The sequence below is a fragment of the Ambystoma mexicanum genome, chromosome 5q (genome assembly GCF_040938575.1).
Source record: "Ambystoma mexicanum isolate Mex_15411 chromosome 5q, UKY_AmexF1_1, whole genome shotgun sequence".
Taxonomy (NCBI): Eukaryota; Metazoa; Chordata; class Amphibia; order Caudata; family Ambystomatidae; genus Ambystoma; species Ambystoma mexicanum.
Genome location: NC_090933.1, coordinates 836,301,622 through 836,320,076, shown reverse-complemented (window position 1 = coordinate 836,320,076; position 18,455 = coordinate 836,301,622). Strand labels below are relative to the sequence as shown.

The window sequence follows — 18,455 nt, the reverse complement described above, 5'->3', positions numbered from 1 at the left end:
TCTCTTTTTCGGTCAAAAGAGCCTCACGCTCCACCGTTTCTTTATCCGATCAACTGGGACCCGTCTCGGATTCTTCTACGCCCCTCAAGGGTGAAGACTTCGTCGAGCCACGCTTTTGGAGGACTCCAGAAGTTTCTCAGGCCCATCTCGATCATGGCCCAGGAGAAGGGAAGCTCGATGCCCGGAAAGCTGTTCAGGGTCTACCCTGGATGCCAGCTTCAGAATGTCTTTAAAGAGGACGAACACTCCCTTTGCCTCTACTGCCTGCATGAGGACAAGACGCACGTGGAGAAGGACTGCGCGTTTTGCGGCAATATGTCGGCGCGGACCATGAAGGACCGCCATCTGCGTCTCGCCAACTGGCTGGAAGGGAAGAGCCCGTCAGGCGAGAAGAAGAAGAAGAAGTCCGAGCGGTCTTCTAAGACCTTTGAGGGCGCCCCGGCGACGGGGGTCCAACAGAAGGCCAAGCACCGCGAGCCCGCTGGCACCGGGAGCGCCGAACAGTCGGGCTCTACGGGCACCATGCAGGGCGCATCCTCCCCGGCGCCATCAACCACGAGCCAACGCTCTGGCTCGGGTAAAATGAAGGCCGAGCACCCGGCGAAGCTCCTGGAGAGACCCCGGTCGAGCTCGAAGGCCCCATCGGAGGGGGAGCGAGGTGGTGACCCTCCCCCCAAGGAGAAGGCGGTGAGCGCACCTAAGGTGGTGAAAGCCTTAATCCATCCGGCCAAGGCCTCTATCGAGACAGTCGCGGTGGCCCTGGCTCAGCTTGTGAAGGCTACACCAGTGGTGGCGACCTCGGGGACCAGGGTCTCCCTGCCACCGCGGAGGGAGTCCTCTTTCATGCCCATCGACAGGACCCCCATGAAACCTCCGACGGAGAAGAAAAAGGGGGGGCAGGAGGTCGTCGTGGATTCGGCCTCAACCTCTGAGGAGGAGCTGATCGAAGTCTTAAGCCACGGCGTTGGCATGGAAGAAGACCAGCCCGTCGGGAGGGACCCCGACGTAGGAGACGACGAGAACGTCGAGGGTGCCGACGGGGCTCCTGACCGCCCGTCGGACTCCCCTCAACCAGTGCCGCAAGACAACTCGGCTGCCATTTTGTTGGCTATACAGTCCTTATGCTCGGAGATGAGGACGAGATTGCTGTTACCACCAACGGAGGAACCTCTCCCGACGGGGGACCCGGAGCCAGGCCCTTCTGGGAGCCCTCCTCCTAAGAGAAGAAGGATTCATACTCCACCTCCTTTTCAACCATCGCGCCCTGCTCAGCCCTCCTCCCCGTCCACGACCCGTGGGGATGATACAGGGACTGACACGGCCGCGAGGATCTCCCGTCGTCACCTCCTCCCCAGGCTTCCCCGCCCGACGAGATTGGATCGTTTCATGCCATGATCGCCAGGGCATCCGAGCTTTTCCAGCTCTGCCCGGAAGAGAAGAAGAAGGAAGGTTTCCTTTATCAACGGTGCAAGACCAAGAGGAAGACGGTCCTCGCTGTACCTCTACTGGACGATATCTGGGATGAGGGCCTCGCCCTCCTCAAGAACCCATCCACAAAGCCTGCGAGAAGGGATCGGTACGAGAAGAAGTACCGGGTCCCGGACGCGGCCCCCTTGTGCCTTCGAGCACAGCCGATCCCGGACTCGGTCGTCTCCGCGGCGGCCAGGAAGAAAGCGAGGGGGCCTCGGCCTCTACGTCAACCTCCCCGCCGGACGGCGAGGGAAAGAAGTTGGGCACGATGGGACGCAGAGTCATCTCATCGGCAGCGACGATGATTAAGGCTGCTAACGCCTTGGCTATCGTAGCCCGCTACGACAGGGAGTTGTGGTACAAAATCGCCCCCCTGCTGGATTTCTTACCAGATGACAAGAGGGCGGAGGCCCTAGAGATCTTGCAGGAAGGAGAAGTGGCGTCGGACCACGCCATTACGATAGCGACGGACATCGCTGACACTGGATTTCGCCAGTTGGGCAACGGCGTGTGCCTTAGACGGCGTGGATGGCTCAAGGCAACTGACTTCCGTCAGGACGTGCAGACCAGAGTCTTGGACATGCCGTTCGACGGGAGCAACCTGTTTGGGAAAACAGTGGACGATTCTCTACAAGCCATCAAGACGGACACGGAGACTGCCCGGGCTCTTGGTGTCCTCCAGCAATGACGGCTGCCCTTTCGGAGTGGCGGAGGCAAGCAGGGTGCCTCCAAAGGTTCTGGTGGCGGATTTTCCACCTATCGTCACGCGGCCCGTTCGTCGTCACAGGAAGCCTACAGGGGACGAGGCAAGTCGGGCGGACCCCGCCGTTGTCGCCAAGGAGGACAAGGTGGCAAAGCCTCGTCGAAGCAGGACTGAACCGGCCGTGGGGTCGGGCCCCCACCGAAGCACCCCGGTGGGAGGCCGGCTGGCGAGCTTCGTCAGCGTGTGGGAGTCCATCTCCACTGACCGTTGGGTGCTGGACGCCCTGGCCCAGGGTCACGCGCTCGAGTTTCTAAAGAAGTGCCCGCGCGTCCCCCCCGTGGCCAGGAAGGAACATCACGTCCCTCAACTTCTCTTGGAGGTAAAGGCGATGCTCAAGAAAGGCGCCATCGAGCTCGTCCCAAAGAGGCTTCGGGGCTCCGGAGTTTACTCAAGATACTTCCTCGTGAAGAAGAAGACGGGAGGATGGCGTCCCATCCTGGACCTACGACGACTGAACAAATTCATCAAGGCACAGAAGTTCCGGATGGTCACCCTCCAGCACGTCCTGGGTCAACTGGAGGAGGGCGATTTCCTGTCGTCGTTGGATTTGGAGGATACCTACTTCCATATCCCCATCCTAAAGGGACACCAAAAGTTTCTCAGATTCGTGGTCCAAGGGCGTCACTAACAGTTCAGAGCCCTTCCCTTCGGATTGAGGTCGGCACCCAGGGTGTTCACCAAGTGCCTCGCACCGGTGGCAGCGCGGCTGCGCCTGGAGGGGATCCACGTCTACCCCTACCTGGACGACTGGCTCATCCGAGCAAAGACAAAGGAGCTTGCCGCGGAGCACACGGCGAGGACCGTCCAACTACTCACGGACCTGGGATTCTCCATAAACTACGCCAAGTCCCACCTGGTGCCCGCTCAAGATGCACTGTTTCTGGGAGCGAAGCTCGACACAGTGGCGCTTCTGGCCTCTCCATCGGAGGAAAGGACGAGGGCCATCTTGGGCAAGGTGCAGCGGATGCTGGTTGCGAATGCGGCCAGGGTGAGGTCCATCAAGTCCCTCCTCGGAATGATGTCTTCTTGCATTTATCTCATCCGCCTGTGCAGGCTTCGGATGCGCCTGTTACAGGAGTTCCTGGACGCTCGCTGGATCCAGACGACGGGCAGCTTTGAGGACAGGATCACACTCGACGAGAGCTTCCGACGAGCGATCCGGTGGTGGGGCACCCGCGCGCATCTGACGGCGGGCATGGACTTCCAGACCCCGGACCACCAGAAGACAGTGACCACGGATGCCTCCCTGGAAGGGTGGGGAGCACACACCAAAAATCTGCACGCGAGGGGCCTTTGGCTGCCGACGGAGAAGTCCCTCCATATCAACGTCCTGGAACTCCGTGCAGTGTTTTGGGCCCTCAGGTCCTTTCTTCCGTCCCTCAAGGGCAAGGTAGTGAGGATCTTCACTGACAACACCACCACCATGTTCTAGATCAGGAAGCAGGGCGGTACCAGATCCCCAGCCCTGTCCAAGGAGGCTCAGGATCTTTGGCATTGGGCCGTCGCCCAAGGGATGTTTCTGGTGCCGTTTCATCTGGCAGGGATAAAAAACACCATCGCCGACTCGCTCAGCAAGGAGCTGCGCTCGTGCCACGAGTGGGAACTGCAACAGGATCTAGTGGACCGCCTCTTCCGACGGTGGGGCACACCCCAGATCGATCTGTTTGCGATGGCGACAAACTCCAAGTGCCGGAGGTTCGCCAGCAGGTTTCCCCAGCCGAGGAGCATGGGCGATGCTTTCTCGTTCCCCTGGGAGGGCCTGTTCGTATATGCATTCCCTCCATTGCCGCTGCTGTTCCGGCTCATCAACCAGCTCAAGAGGTCACGGTGCAGGATGATCCTCGTCGCACCTGCGTGGCCGATGCAGATATGGTTCCCGGACTTTCTGGACTTGTCAGCGTCCCCGCCAATCAAGCTGCCAGTGGACGCGGATCTTCTCTCCAGGGAAGGAGGCGCCATCCTCCACCACGACCCGAAGTCGCTGAACTTGCAGGCCTGGCTCCTGCAGCGTTAGAGTTTGGAGGTTACGACATACCGGCCGACTGCAGAGAGGTTCTTGCAAAGGCCAGGGCGTCCTCAACTCTTAAATGCTACGGACACAAATGGAAGAGGTTCTCTGTCTGCTGCCACGCACAGAAGATTAACCCTCTATGGATTACGGCTCCTCAAGTACTGCCGTACCTGCTGATGCTGGCCAAGGCTGGGCTGGCGCACGCTTCCATCAAGATTCATCTTGCTGCGATCTCCCGATACACCAGAACCACGGAACGGACGTCTTTGTGGTCTCATCGTCTGGTGAAAGAATTCATAAAGGGACTGTTCAGATCGTTCCCGCCGGTGAAGGCCCCGCCCCGGCGTGGGAGCTCAACGTGGTGCTGACCAAGCTCATGGGACCTCCGTTCGAACCTCTGCACTCAGCTCCGTTGAAGTTCTTGTCGTGGAAAACAGAGTTTCTTGTGGCCATCACCTCCGCACGACGGGTGGGAGAGATCCAGGCCCTTTCCTGCAAGCCACGTACTTGACTTTTCACGACACGAGGGTAGTGCTCAGGACGCACCCCTCCTTCATGCCCAAGGTGCCGTCGGACTTCCACCTCAATGAACCCTTGGTGTTACCTGTTTTCTTCCCGTCGCCTTCGTCACCGGCTGAAAGGACTTTGCACTCGCTGGATGTGGCTAGAGCGCTGAAGTTCTACGTGGACCGCACGAAGAGTTTTCGGAAGACGTCACAACTTTTTGTGAACTTTGGACCTGTCAATCAGGGGAAGGCTCTCTCGAAGGCTTCCATTTCCAGATGGCTCTCCGGCTGTATCATGTACTGTCATCGGTTGGCAAACCGACGGCTGCCTGGCCGTCCGAGAGCCCATTCCACCAGAGCGATTGCAGCTACCACGGCGTTCTTATCTGGTGTGCCCTTGCTGGACATCTGCAGGGCTGCTACGTGGAGGTCGACCACACCTTCACGAAATTCTACTGCGTCGATCGGGATTCCAGGGAGGAGTCCAGGGTCGGCCAAGCAGTGCTGCGCAACCTGTTCGCCTAAGGTGAGCCTGGTGAGGAGGTAAGAATGCTTAGTGTTGAGTTTTGGATGTAATGCTTAATGTTGAGCCTTTGCCACCTCCCGTGGTTGTGCATGTGTGTACTGCTATGTATTATTTTATTCATGAGCATGTGAATCCATGCCAGACCCCATGCTGGAGAAGGAACAAGTTACTTACCTGTAACTGTTGTTCTCCAGCATGGGTCTGGCATGGATTCACATGCGAACCCTCCCGCCTACCCCTCTGCGGCTCTTCACTTGGTCATACTGCCCCTTCACGTGCTACCAAATATGAAGATGGCTGCCAGAGGCGGGGCTTAGGGAGATGGCAGTCATTGGCTGTGGTCAGTATGACGCAGAGATCAGTGATTGGTTACTACTACGAAAGACAGATCAGAAACGAAACTGATACTGATTTTTCTTTACCGAGGATTCCCAGCCTGACGACGGGGAATATTCATGAGCATGTGAATCCATGCCAGACCCATGCTGGAGAACAACAGTTACAGGTAAGTAACTTGTTCCATACCATCTCGGTACAGATCCTCAGATTGTGTTATACCTCCTCCCCGCCAGTGTGTTGACAGCGATGCGTCGCGCGACGGGTCCAGGTAAGGTGCATCCCAGATAGGCATAGCCGGACTGTACATTACAGTGTTTTGGGGATGTTGAACTAGTCTCGACCATGCCTGCTGCGTGGCCAGCACTGGGTCCAAATGGTTGCCGTTACCCCGCCTCCCCTTGGCTACCCCATGCAGTAGTGTAGTCATTCCCTTCCCTTGTCTCTCCAAGTCTACATAAGATGTGTGTGGGCCGCCCTCCACCCAGTGTATCGCATAGTATGCTTGTGCTGCCAGGTAATCTGGAGCTGCTAATCGCCCCTGCTTCTACGGCAGTGTGAGACAGTTCCAACTGATCCTTACGCGAACCCTCCACACAAATGCAGAGCTTGCTTTGGTTATCTTTGTGGTAAAATGATCTGCCTGGCCATAACGGTATCATGCTAATAAGATAGAACAGCATGGGCAGTATGATCATCTTCACTAGTGCCACTCGTCCCATGAGTGAAATGGGGAGTTGGTTCCAGCACTCGAGTTTGGCACAAACTGTGGTGGCCAACGTGTCATAGTTAAGGGAACGCACCAGATTAGCTGAACGTGCCATCTCTACCCCAAAATATCACACCTGTTGAGGCGTCCATCGCAGTCTAAACAGATTATTAGGCATCTCTGTCCTGTCAGTTAATGGGAATATTTTGTACTTATTTGTATTCAAACGGAGACCAGTGTATTTCCTGAACTCCTTAACGGCAAGTAATACCCTCTGCAGATATTTCCTGGGGTTCCTCACAAACATCATGATGTCGTCTGCGTATAAATGTATCGGCTCCACTCGTCCAGCGATGGAAACACCAGCCCTTGCATGTCGTGCCCTCATAAGATCCGCCAGCGGTTCTATTACTAGCACGAATGGGTTTTCAACTTTTTAAACCGAAACTGAACCACTGCAAACCGTGTAGTAACTAAATTGGGTAAGTCACCCCAACGACCCATGAACGGTTCCAACATCATGGTCTGGGTAAGGCTGTGCAAATCCCGGGATGCTAATGACTTAGGATGCCTCATATTCGTAAACTTGTGGACTTTCTTTGAGTAAAGTTTGGTTGAGGAGGATTCAGACCTGTTATTATTTGTGTCTCGAAAGGGCTTCTAATTTTCTTGACATGCCCGCTATCGAACATGGGGTGCGGTGAGGATTTGGATCCTCTCCGACCAGCGGCACGGAATGCCCCAGGGGGGCTTCCTTGTTGATTCTGGGGTTGGGCCCCTCCAATAGGTCTTCCACCTCCTCTAAGCAAGCTGATTGTGCGCATGGCGCACTCCATAGTAAATTAGAGAGTTTCTGGGAACACCCATCTGTAGCAGAATGTCCTGTCTTGCAAGACGGTGGTCAATGGCCTCAAGGCTCTCTGATTCTGTATAGTGGCACCAGCTAGATCTTGAAATATTTGAAGGGAGGATTCTTGGAAGATTATGTAATTCCATGTTCTGGCAGCGGCCATGATGTCATCCTTGGTGATGTAAAAGTGCACCCGCGTGATCATTTGGGGCGGCCGGGGCGGCCCTCTGTCTACCCTGCAATCTGTGGGTGCAATCCAATAGCAAGGAGGCCTTATGGTGGTCCGCGAGCAACATCCGAAAGACTTTCTCCGACAGATTCACTCAGGGCTTGGTCAAGGACTGTAGGTAGGATTCCCTTAATGCAAAGGTTATTTGCCTTTGCCCCATTTTCCATGTCCTCCTGTTTGAGAGCCATGGTCTCACTCTCCCCTTCTAGTGACAATACTCGACGTTAGAGGTCTGCGATTGTCCTCATCTTTTCCGAGGCCCGATCCTCGACCTCCCTGACCCTCTGTTCTACTTCCGTGACGCGGCCTTCCAGGTGTTCCATCTTCGCTCCACCATGCAATTCCTAAACTCTGCTTTGATGTCTGACATAAAGGATTGCAAGTCTTCCTTTGTTGCCAACTGTCCCGGCGTGTTAGGGGGTCTTTCTGGAGAAAGGATCATGGCTTTCAACATCTCTGTATTCTTCCCTTTCTCCTGGGGCTGTAAAAGGGCAGCTATATCTGAGATTTTAGATGCCTTCTGTTGTTTGTCCATGTTCAGGGCGCAGGAGTTGTTCCGCGTGTTGTGTTGTGGAAGGAGCCGCCAGGACCCCACCACACAGTCACCTCCACCTTGTGGCATTCGGACCTGCAAGTGCATTCAAGCGAGTGCAGGAGATAGGGAAGGAAGGGTGGGAGGGAGCAAGGATTGGACAAGTGCTGGTGGGAGCCCGGGAGCCCAGGGAAGCCAAGGGTGGAGGCCACTGGCTAAGTGCTAGGGCAGAGGAATCCCCAGGGTGGGATGCACGGCCACTAGGCATTGCTGTGAGATTCATGAAGGACCAGGCCACCAGTCTCAGCACAGGGGTGATTAGCAGGGAAGGGCAAGAGTGAAAGTGGTAGAGCTAAGCAGAGTTTTGAGAAGTTTCCAGAACTGAAGGAGGTCCGGGTCAAGTCTGAGAGTGGCAGGGAGGCTGTTCCAAAGAGCGGTGCAAGCCGAAGAGAGACCCCTCCCCCCCCCAACTTTCTGCTTGGAGAACCGTTTGACAAACAGAGAGTTGGAGGTAAAGGAGCAGAGGGCTCCAGCAGAGAAATATAGAGGGAGGAAAAGTTGGAGATAGCGTGTCCCAGGCCCCAGAAATCCTTGTGGATGATGCAGAGGGTCTTGAATTTGATCCTTGCAGCCACTGGGAGCCAATGCAGAGATTTTAGGGCCGGAGAGATACGGTCCCTGGGCTTGAAAAGTCTTGCAGCCCTATTCTGGATTAGCTGAAGGGGGCGTAGGGAGGAAAGGGGCAGATCGAGGAAGAGGCTGTTGCAATAGTCCAGCCTAGAGAGGACCAGATCTCTGGAGACATTGAGCTTCTGGGGAAAGGTGATGAAAGAGAGAGTGGCTCTGAGGAGGTGAAGCTGGAGGTGGCCCTACTTGGCAACATCCAAGATCTGAGTGGTGAAGAATAGAGCAGAGTCAAAGATGACTCAACGTTTTCTGACAGGAGGGTAAGGGTGGAGGGCCCAAGGAGGGCGGGCAGAGGGTAGGAGGGAAATAGGGCGAATTTATTATTTGACCAGCCTAGAGAAAGAACGTGAAGTTAAAACACGTGTCGGCTGCTCTTTTCACATTAAAAAATTAGCTTTTCGGATAAATGTGGTGGTCTTGGTGCAGTGTGGTCGTGTATTGGTTGGATTCATTGTTACTCAGGACCCTCAAGGCAGAGGGTCCATCTTTCTCACAACCACCCGCAGCAGACCCAGTGCATCCATTTTTATTATCCACCTTACTATCCTTGAATATATACAAGTGCGCAGCTGGTTCAAACTCAAATGCCCCTTGTCTTTTACTGATGCAAAATACGGTAATGGAGCAAAGACGGGACAAAAATGTGAACAAATGGGTGAAAAATAGCATAAGATGGAGCAAACTGTTCAGGATACACAAGCAAGTGGAGATAATTTTTTACAGCAAGCACTTCCACTCGTAGCGTGCAATGAACAGCTGTAATCAGGGCAGATACACTGCAGTGTGCGCAGCATTCCCCAGCCCCTAAAATGGAAAGACACTTTAGAGAATGGAACATAAAAACATCACATTGATTCCTAGATGTGCTGCATGCTACTAAATTGCAAATGTGCTCTTAGTGTGATTGGTTCTCAACCTCTGGCCATGCCTCCTATGTTTACCGGTGCCCTTGCTGCTGGCATGTTTAGTGCCATCTTTTTTGCTGATTGTTAACAATGTTTGAGGCCATGCTAACATGTGGCTCAATCTACACAAGGAGGATCCCGAGTGCCAATATAGGTAAGATGTTTAGTGAAGTGTTGCCAAAAATTCTAGATCCGTCCTAGTGGTCTGAGTTGTTCCTGTCTATGCAACATTCTGAATACTAACAGTGTTTAACAACAATGACATTGTGTGTTAGAAAGCCTTTGTGTAGAATTTCCAGTAGGGCACCCTGAGATTTGTGGTCTCAGATATTTCCTTTTGCTGAGATGCCTACTGTTATAGAAATGCATCCAATTCCTTTTTGTTGACCGACGCTTGCTCTAAATGCAGCACTTTAAGAGAGGCAGGGGATACATGCAAACTGTGCAGACTTATACTTGATTTTTAGAATGAACTCCATTGTGTTTGTCTGCTATTATGTAGGATGTAACTCGTATGAGGTTATAACGGTTACCTCTGTGAGGACAGAGTTTGTTTGTATTGAAATGCAACTAAGTCATTCTACAGTAAATTGGAATTTGAAACCCATTTTATTTTATTGGCAGAAATACATATTTTTTCTGAATTTTCTGAAAATATGTTTTGGGAATAACTTAATGTATTTTATCTTTCATAGTAAAGGTCTCCGAGCTATCCCTGAAGCAGAAATTGGATTGGCTGTTGTCTTCATGTCTACAGAGACTTATTGCAATCCCCAAAGCAATCATGGTGAAGGTAATGAAACATTTCATACATACAAAATGGATCTCTGCTTTGTTTCTTTTTTTACCAGCTTACCCTGGATATTCCCTTTCGAGTGAATGATGTTGATTTGTGTGTGTCGCAGAGCAAAAGGTAAAATGTAACTTGATTGACTACCGTAGCAGCCAGTAATGGTTGGTTGCTGAACCTCACTTTACTATCGATATTGACTAGCTGCAATGTCAATAATGATATTGATACATGAATGTATGTGGAACCCATCTCCAGCCCTGACTTTTGCCCGCTGGTAGAGAGCTTTGTCTACTGATCTGTACCACTTGTAACTGACTGCCTTATGAGCATACTCATTGTTTTTCCCACTCTGAACATCTCAGTAAGCGTTAATGGTATTTTGTTCAACTTTTTGTAAACTGGGTAGAATGAGGTAGGTTGAATGGGAATAACTAAGCGGATTGAGGAAGGGAAATTAAGAGGACGTTGTGACCTAGGCCAAGCGTGTATACATGTGCGTCTACCTGCTCCTGGATGTGAGTATCCCTGTAATCATTTAACTTACTTGCCTGTTTGGTTCACCTCCTTCTTTATCACACTAGTCGGCTGACTATGGGGACCCTGAAACATTATGTGAGCCCATGTGCAGAGGAGGTGGTGGAAGAAGGGCAGCCTTCTTGTATCAACATCCCCTGTGCGGAGCGCAGAGTGGTGCCATGCTGTTGTAGCATCAGAACATGAGCGGATGCTGATGGTGGAAACTTAACGAGTTAGAGGTTGCTTTTGGGTCGTTTGGTCAAGTCCCTCTTTTGGGTTAGTAGATGGGACAGGGAATACATGGGTGCCGTGTGCCATCAAACTCTGCATGATGGGGGGCCCACAGGGGGTACACGATAAATCCCTCAGTCACCCGATGCCATCTCAAACTATGGTGCCTGCCCTATTACCCAGCTCTGCCCTGTTGCCCCACGACTCAAACCACCTTTATTTGACCACCCCACTGGCTCTGTTGTCCATAAATGATCCCGATCTCACCTGTCTGCATTGAAAACTGGGTAGCTATCTAGGGAAAATGTGCCTGTTATTAAACCAATTCATCCTGAAGATGTGTGGCCAGAATGCACTTGTTACCTATTTGCCAGCAAAGTCCTGCAGCCTAACATGGACAAACACAGCAAGTGTTTAATGCTCAGAGAATTGAACGGACCGCTACCAACTTCTCTGTGACCTGCAAACCTGGGAGAGGTGTTCTTGCATGGGTGCAGCAGGCTCTTAATAATGTATTCGAAACTGCTGATAGGAGAACTCGAGGCCACAATTGTAAGAAGGATTTGGTAAACAAAATGGTAGACGGCCCTGTTAAGGGTTATATCTGCACAGAAACACATGGGTCAATCATGTGACCAACTGTGGGACTTCGTTTGAAACCTGGAATCCCATCGTGGCACTCAGCTTGTTTTGCGCCACTACTGAGAGCGTTCTGTTGTTCATGGATCTTGAAGACAAGATTCTGTGAATATGAAAGTGCTCAATACTTTAAAGTGAATGAGTGAGTACAGGAGAAGAAAGTGGTGGCTTATTGGAGTGACTCAGTTGAGAGTTGGCAGAGAGGAAGAAAGTGAACAGGAGGTGATGCGAGAAGCAGGGCAGAGAGAGTAGGGGAATAGTGGAAAGACTGTAAGAGGGATAAAGGAAGTGGAGGGGGAGGAGTGGAAGACTGAACAGGAAATAAGTGAGAGGAGGTGAAAGAAAGACTTGGAAGGAGAAGAGAAGTAGAAAGACTGAGAGAAAAAGAGAGAAGGAGCAGGTCAAAAGAAGAGGAACTGCAAGGAGGCAGTTGAAAATGAGAGAGAAGAAGAGGAAGGTGAAAGGCAACAAACACCAGAGAAGGATGAGATTTGGAGTAGGGAAGTGAAGATGAAATGGGAAGGAAAGCAACAAGTAACCAAGACAGCAAAGGCAAGCAAGAGGCTGATAACAGAATTTGAGGAGGAGATAGAGAAAGAAGCACAGGAGTGGAACGACAAAGAAGAAGATGGAAAGATCTGCAAGCTAAAAGGGGAGGTTAAGAGGACCCATTGATTGCAAGACATCAAGGACTAAGCTGGAGGAGACACTAGTAGGGAGGAGGAAGGCCGGAACATAGAAGCATCCTGAGGTATCCTGTGGACATGGTCTTTTCATCATCCAGTACTGATGAAGATTGTGGTAGGTTCTGAGCCCCATGCTACTCAGGCCCACCAAAGTCAGACATTGCCTTACCAGAGGTGAAACGGAGGTCAATGACTGAGGGGCCCTTCATCCCTGACGGATGAAAGGGACCACCTGGGAGATTAGCACATTGACTAGGCAACAACAGTGTGACCAGGCATCCAAAACAGGAAAGAAGTAAAGTGAGCACTTGATACCCCACAGTCTGTGAGTGACTTTCATTTGACTGCCGTGAGGCATAGCCCAAGGAAAGGTAAGCTGGCGATGGCCTCACAGACTACGGTACTTACCCCTCGGGGGCTGAAGAGCCTGGGGATCCTGGTTGCGCGACCTGTGATGGGTGGACCGTGTGGTCTGACAACTGCACCTAGGTCAGGGAACCCTCAATTGTGAAAGATGAAGATGTTGTGAAACAAACCAAGAAGGAGCACTTTACGTTAAAGTTTTAATGAAATCAAGAAGGAGTGTCGAGTTGACCTGGAGTTGTGTTTAACATTGGAAGTTTGAAACCAAGTCTACATTGGAGTCTTGGGGAAGGGAACCCTGCGGCTTGATGAACTGCAATTCTGTCTTAAGGAAGGAGCCTCAATACCCCTTTTCTTTGTAACTATGTTGCCTTGAACTTGGGGAAGGGAACCCCAAAGATGGGTGGAACTGTTTGAACTTGGGAAACGTAATCTTAAGACTTTTGTGGAACTTTCTTGAAGTAGGGGAAGGAGAGCTGAAAAAGAAGCTAGGAGCTAGAAGAAGCTCTGAACTTTGTTTAATCACTGTTTCTTTTGTTACTGATATCCCTACACATTGTTTAGCTTTAGTTGTGAGGGCAAGGATAGGTTTTGGACACAGACAGACTTTTAAATTGAACATATTGACTCAGACGTTTCTTAGTTTCATTCAGGTAGGGAAATCCAACATTAGCATAGGGCAAGTTAGGCCTTCAGCCATCCTGACATGTCATTTAATAAATACTTTTGTTTTGAACTTTGAATATGTTGTCTGTGTCTTACTTCATGATGCCTTCACAGCTGGAAATAATCCCAGGACTATAATTTAACTCTATTGCCCCTCAAGAAACAATATTTCTCCAGCATGGGGTCTGGCATGGATTCACATGCTCATGAATATTCCCCGTCGTCAGGCTGGGAATCCTCGGTAAAGAAAAAACCAGTATCAGTTTTGTTTCTGATCTGTCTTTGGTAGTAATAACCAATCACTGGTCTCTGCGCCATACTGACCACAGCCAATGACTGCCCTCTACCTAAGCACCGCCTCTGGCAGCCATCTTCAGATTTTTACCGCACGTTCATGTGTTGGGATCCTCGTGCTATTGCTCTCGAGCGTTAGTGCTAATTTTTCACGTTTTTTTCTCAAAACTTCGTTTTTCCGGTCAAAAGAGCCTCAAGCTCCACCGACTCTCCATCCGATCAACGGGGACCTGTGTCGGATTCGTCTGCGCCCCTCAAGGGTGAAGATTTCGTCGAGCTACGTTTTGGAGGACTCCAGAAGCTTCTCAGGCCCGGACGTGGTCCAGGAGAAGGGAAACTCGACGCCCGGAAAGCTGTTCAGGGTCTGCCCTGGATGCCAGCTGCAGAACGTCTTTAAGGAGGACGAACACTCCTTTTGTCTCTACTGCTTACATGAGGACAAGACGCACATGGAGAAGGACTGTGCGTTTTGCGGCAATATGTCGGAGCGGACCATGAAGGACCGCCACCAACGCCTCGCCAACTGGCTGGAAGGGAAGAGCCCGTCAGGCGAGAAGAAGAGGAAGAAATCCGAGCGGTCTTCTAAGACCTTTGAGGACGCCCCGGCGACGGGGGTCCAACACAAGGCCAAGCACCGCGAGTCCGCTGGCACCGGGAGCGCCGAACGGTCGGGCTCTACGGGCGCCAGGCAGGGCGCACCCTCCCCGGCACCTTCAGCCACGAGCCAACGCTCTGGGTCGGGTAAGAGGAAGGGCGAGCACCCGGCGAAGCTCCTGGAGAGGCCCCGGTCGAGCTCGAAGGCCCCATCGGAGGGGGAGCGAGGCAGTGTCCCCCCCCTCAAGGATAAGGCGGTGAGCGCAACTAAGGTGGTGAAGGCCTTAATCCATCCGGCCAAGCCCTCTATCGATACTGTCGCGGCGGCCCTGGCTCAGCCTGTGGAGGCTACACCAGTGGTGGCGACCTCGGGGTTCAGAGTCTCCCTGCCACCTCGGAGGGAGTCCTCTTTTGTGCCCATCGATAGGACCCAGTGAAATCCCCGGCGGGGAAGAAAAAGGGGGGGCAGGGCGTCGTCGTCGTAGATTCGGCTTCAGAGGAAGAGCTGATCGAGGTCTTAAGCCACGGCCTTGGCGTGGATGAAGACCGGCCCGTCGGGATGGAGCCCGACGCAGGTGACAACGACAGCGTCGAGGGTGCCGACGGGGCCCCTGATCGCCCGTCGGATTCCCCTCTGCCAGCGCCGCAAGACACTCGGCGGCCATTTTGTTGGCTTTACAGTCCTTATGCTCAGAGATAAGGACGAGACTACCGTTGCCGACGGAGGAGCCCCTCCCGTCGGGGGATCCTGAACCGGGACCTTCGGGTGTTACCCCTCCCAAGAAAAGAAGGATTCACCCTCCACCTCCTTTTCAGCCGTCGCGACCCGTCCAGCCCTCCTCCCCGTCCACCCGAGGGGATGATACGGGGACTGACACGGCAGCGACGGGTACGGACGACGAGGTATACGACGAGGATCTCCCGTCGTCACCTCCCACCAGGGCCTCTCCGCCCGACGAGATTGGATCGTTCCACTCCATGATCGCCAGGGCATCCGAGCTTTTCCAACTCTGCCCTGAGGAGAAGAAAAAGGAAGGATTCCTTTATCAACGGCGCGAGGCCAAGAGGAAGACGGTCCTCGCGGTGCCTCTACTGGACGACATTTGGGATGAGGGCCTCGCCCTCCTCAAGAACCCTTCCACGACGCCAGCTAGAAGAGACCGGTACGAAAAGAAGTACCGGGTCCCGGACGCGGCCCCCCTGTGCCTCCGGGCGCAGCCTACCCCGGACTCCGTCGTCTCCGCGGCGGCCAGGAAGAAAGCGGGAGGGGGTGCGGCCTCCACATCGACTTCCCCACCGGACGGCGAGGGAAAGAAATTGGACGCTATGGGACGCAGGGTCATCTCGTCTGCAGCGACGACGATTAAAGCGGCCAACGCCTTGGCTATCGTGGCCCGCTACGACAGGGAGCTATGGTACAAACTGGCTCCCCTGCTGGACTTCCTACCGGACGACAAGAGGGCGGATGCCCTGGAGATCCTACAGGAAGGTGAGTTGGCGTCGGACCACGCCATCACTATTGCGACGGACATCGCCGACACTGGGTTTCGCCAGTTGGGCAACGGCGTGTGCCTTAGGCAGCGTGGATGGCTCAAGGCTACGGACTTCCGTCAAGACGTACAGACCAGAGTCCTGGACATGCCGTTCGATGGGAACAACCTGTTTTGGAAAACAGTGGACGATTCCATTCAGGCCATTAAAGCGGGCACTGAGACGGCCCGGGCCCTTGGGGTTCTACAGTAACGACGGACGCCCTTTCGGAGCAGCGGAGGCAAGGGCGCCTCCAAAGGTTCCGGCGGCGGTTTCTCTACCTACCGTCAAGCGGCCCGCTCGTCGTCTCAAGAGGACGAGGCAAGTCTGGAGGACCCCGCCGTCGTCGCCAAGGAGGTCAAGGCGGCAAAGCCTCGTCGAAACAGGATTGAACCGGCCGTGGGGTCGGGCCCCCACCGAAGCACCCCGGTGGGAGGCCGGCTGGCGAGCTTCGTCAGCGTGTGGGAGTCCATCTCCACCGACCGTTGGGTGCTGGACACCTTGGCCCGGGGCCACGCGCTCGAGTTTCAAAGAAGGTGCCCGCGCGTCCCCCCCGTGGCCAGGAGAGAGCTTCACGTCCCTCAGCTTCTCCTGGAGGTAAAGGCGTTGCTCAGGAAGGGCGCCATCGAACTCGTCCCAAAGAGGCTTCGGGGCTCCGGAGTTTACTCGAGATACTTCCTCGTGAAGAAGAAGACGGGAGGATGGTGCCCCATCCTAGACCTGCGACGTCTGAACAAGTTCATCAAGGCACAGAAGTTCCGGATGGTCACCCTCCAGCACGTCCTGGGTCAGCTGGAGGAAGGAGACTTCCTGTCGTCGTTGGAGTTGGAGGATGCCTACTTCCATATTCCCATCCTAAAGGGGCACCGAAAATTCCTCAGGTTTGTGGTCCAAGGGCGTCACTACCAGTTCAAAGCCCTCCCCTTCGGACTACGGTCGGCACCCAGGGTATTTACCAAGTGCCTTGCACCGGTGGCGGCGCAGCTGCGCCGCGAGGGGATCCACGTCTACCCCTACCTGGACGACTGGCTCATCCGAGCCAAGACGAGGGAGCTTGCCGTGGAGCACACGGCAAGGACCGTCCAACTTCTCACGGACCTGGGATTTCCGTGAACTACGCCAAGTCCCACCTGGTACCCGCGCAAAACGCACTGTTTCTGGGAGCGAAGCTCGACACAGTGTCCCTTCTGGCCTCCCCGTCGGAGGAAAGGACCAGGTCCATCCTGGGCAAGGTACAGCGGATGTTGGTTTCCGACGCGGCCAAGGTGAGGTCCATCAAGTCCCTCCTCGGAATGATGTCCTCTTGCATCTACCTCATTCCCATGTGCAGGCTCCGGATGCGCCCGTTGCAGGAGTTCCTGGACGCGCGCTGGATCCAAACGACGGGCGGCTTCGAGGAGAGGATCACACTCGACGAGAGTTTCCGCCGAGCGGTCCGGTGGTGGGGCACCCGCGCGCATCTGACGGCAGGCATGGACTTCCAGACCCCAGACCACCAGGAGACAGTGACCACGGATGCCGCCCTGGAAGGGTGGGGAGCGCACACCGAGAATCTGCACGCGAGAGGCCTCTGGCTCCCGACGGAGAAGTCCCTCCATATCAACGTCCTGGAGCTCCGTGCAGTGTTCTGGGCCCTCAGGTCCTTCCTTCCGTCCCTCAAGGGCAAGGTGGTGAGGATCTTCACCGACAACACCACCACCATGTTTTACATCAGGAAACAGGGCGGAACCAGGTCCCCAGCACTGTCCAAGGAGGCGCAGGACCTGTGGCATTGGGCAGTCGCCCAAAGGATGTTTCTGGTGCCGTTTCATCTGGCAGGGATAAAAAACACCATCGCCGACTCACTCAGCAGGGAGCTGCGCTCGTGCCACGAGTGGGAACTACGACAGGATCTAGTAGATCGCCTCTTCCGACGGTGGGGCACACCCCAGATCGACCTGTTCGCGACGGCGACGAACTCCAAGTGCCGGAGGTTCGCCAGCAGGTTTCCCCAGGCGAGGAGCATGGGCGATGCTTTCTCGTTCCCCTGGGAGGGCCTGTTCCTTTAGCGTTCCCTCCTTTGCCACTGCTAATCCGGCTCGTCAACCAGCTCAAGAGGTCACGGTGCAGGATGATCCTCGTCGCACCTGCGTGGCCGAGGCAGATATGGTTCCCGGACCTTCTGGACTTGTCAGCGTCCCCGCCAATCAAGCTGCCGGTGGACGCGGATCTACTCTCCAGGGAAGGAGGCGCCATCCTCCACCACGAACTTGCAGGCCTGGCTCCTGCAGCGCTAGAGCTTGGAGGATACAACATACCGGCCGACTGCAGAGAGGTTCTTGCAAAGGCCAGGGCGTCCTCGACTCTCTTAAATGCTACGGATACAAATGGAAGAGGTTCTCTGTCTGGTGCCACGCACAGAAGATTAACCCTCTACGGATTACGGCTCCCCAGGTACTGCCGTACCTGCTGACGCTGGCCAAAGCTGGACTGGCACACACGTCCATCAAGATTCATCTTGCTGCGATCTCCCGATACACCAGAACCACGGGCCGGACGTCCCTGTGGTCTCATCGTCTGGTGAAAGAGTTCATGAAGGGACTGTTCAGATCATTCCCGCCGGTGAAGGCGCCGGCCCCG

General features: G+C 54.1%; 1 protein-coding gene across 3 annotated transcripts in view; it reads left to right on the top strand.

The window, feature by feature from the left end:
• The window catches only part of NBN (nibrin), a 732,941-nt gene that overhangs the window by 253,108 nt on the left and 461,378 nt on the right, over window positions 1–18,455 (top strand). For all 3 annotated transcript variants that reach the window (XM_069621324.1, XM_069621323.1, XM_069621322.1), the window contains exon 8: window positions 10,220–10,317. In XM_069621324.1, the coding sequence (XP_069477425.1) occupies window positions 10,220–10,317 (98 nt within the window). The remainder of the gene's footprint in view (window positions 1–10,219; window positions 10,318–18,455) is intronic.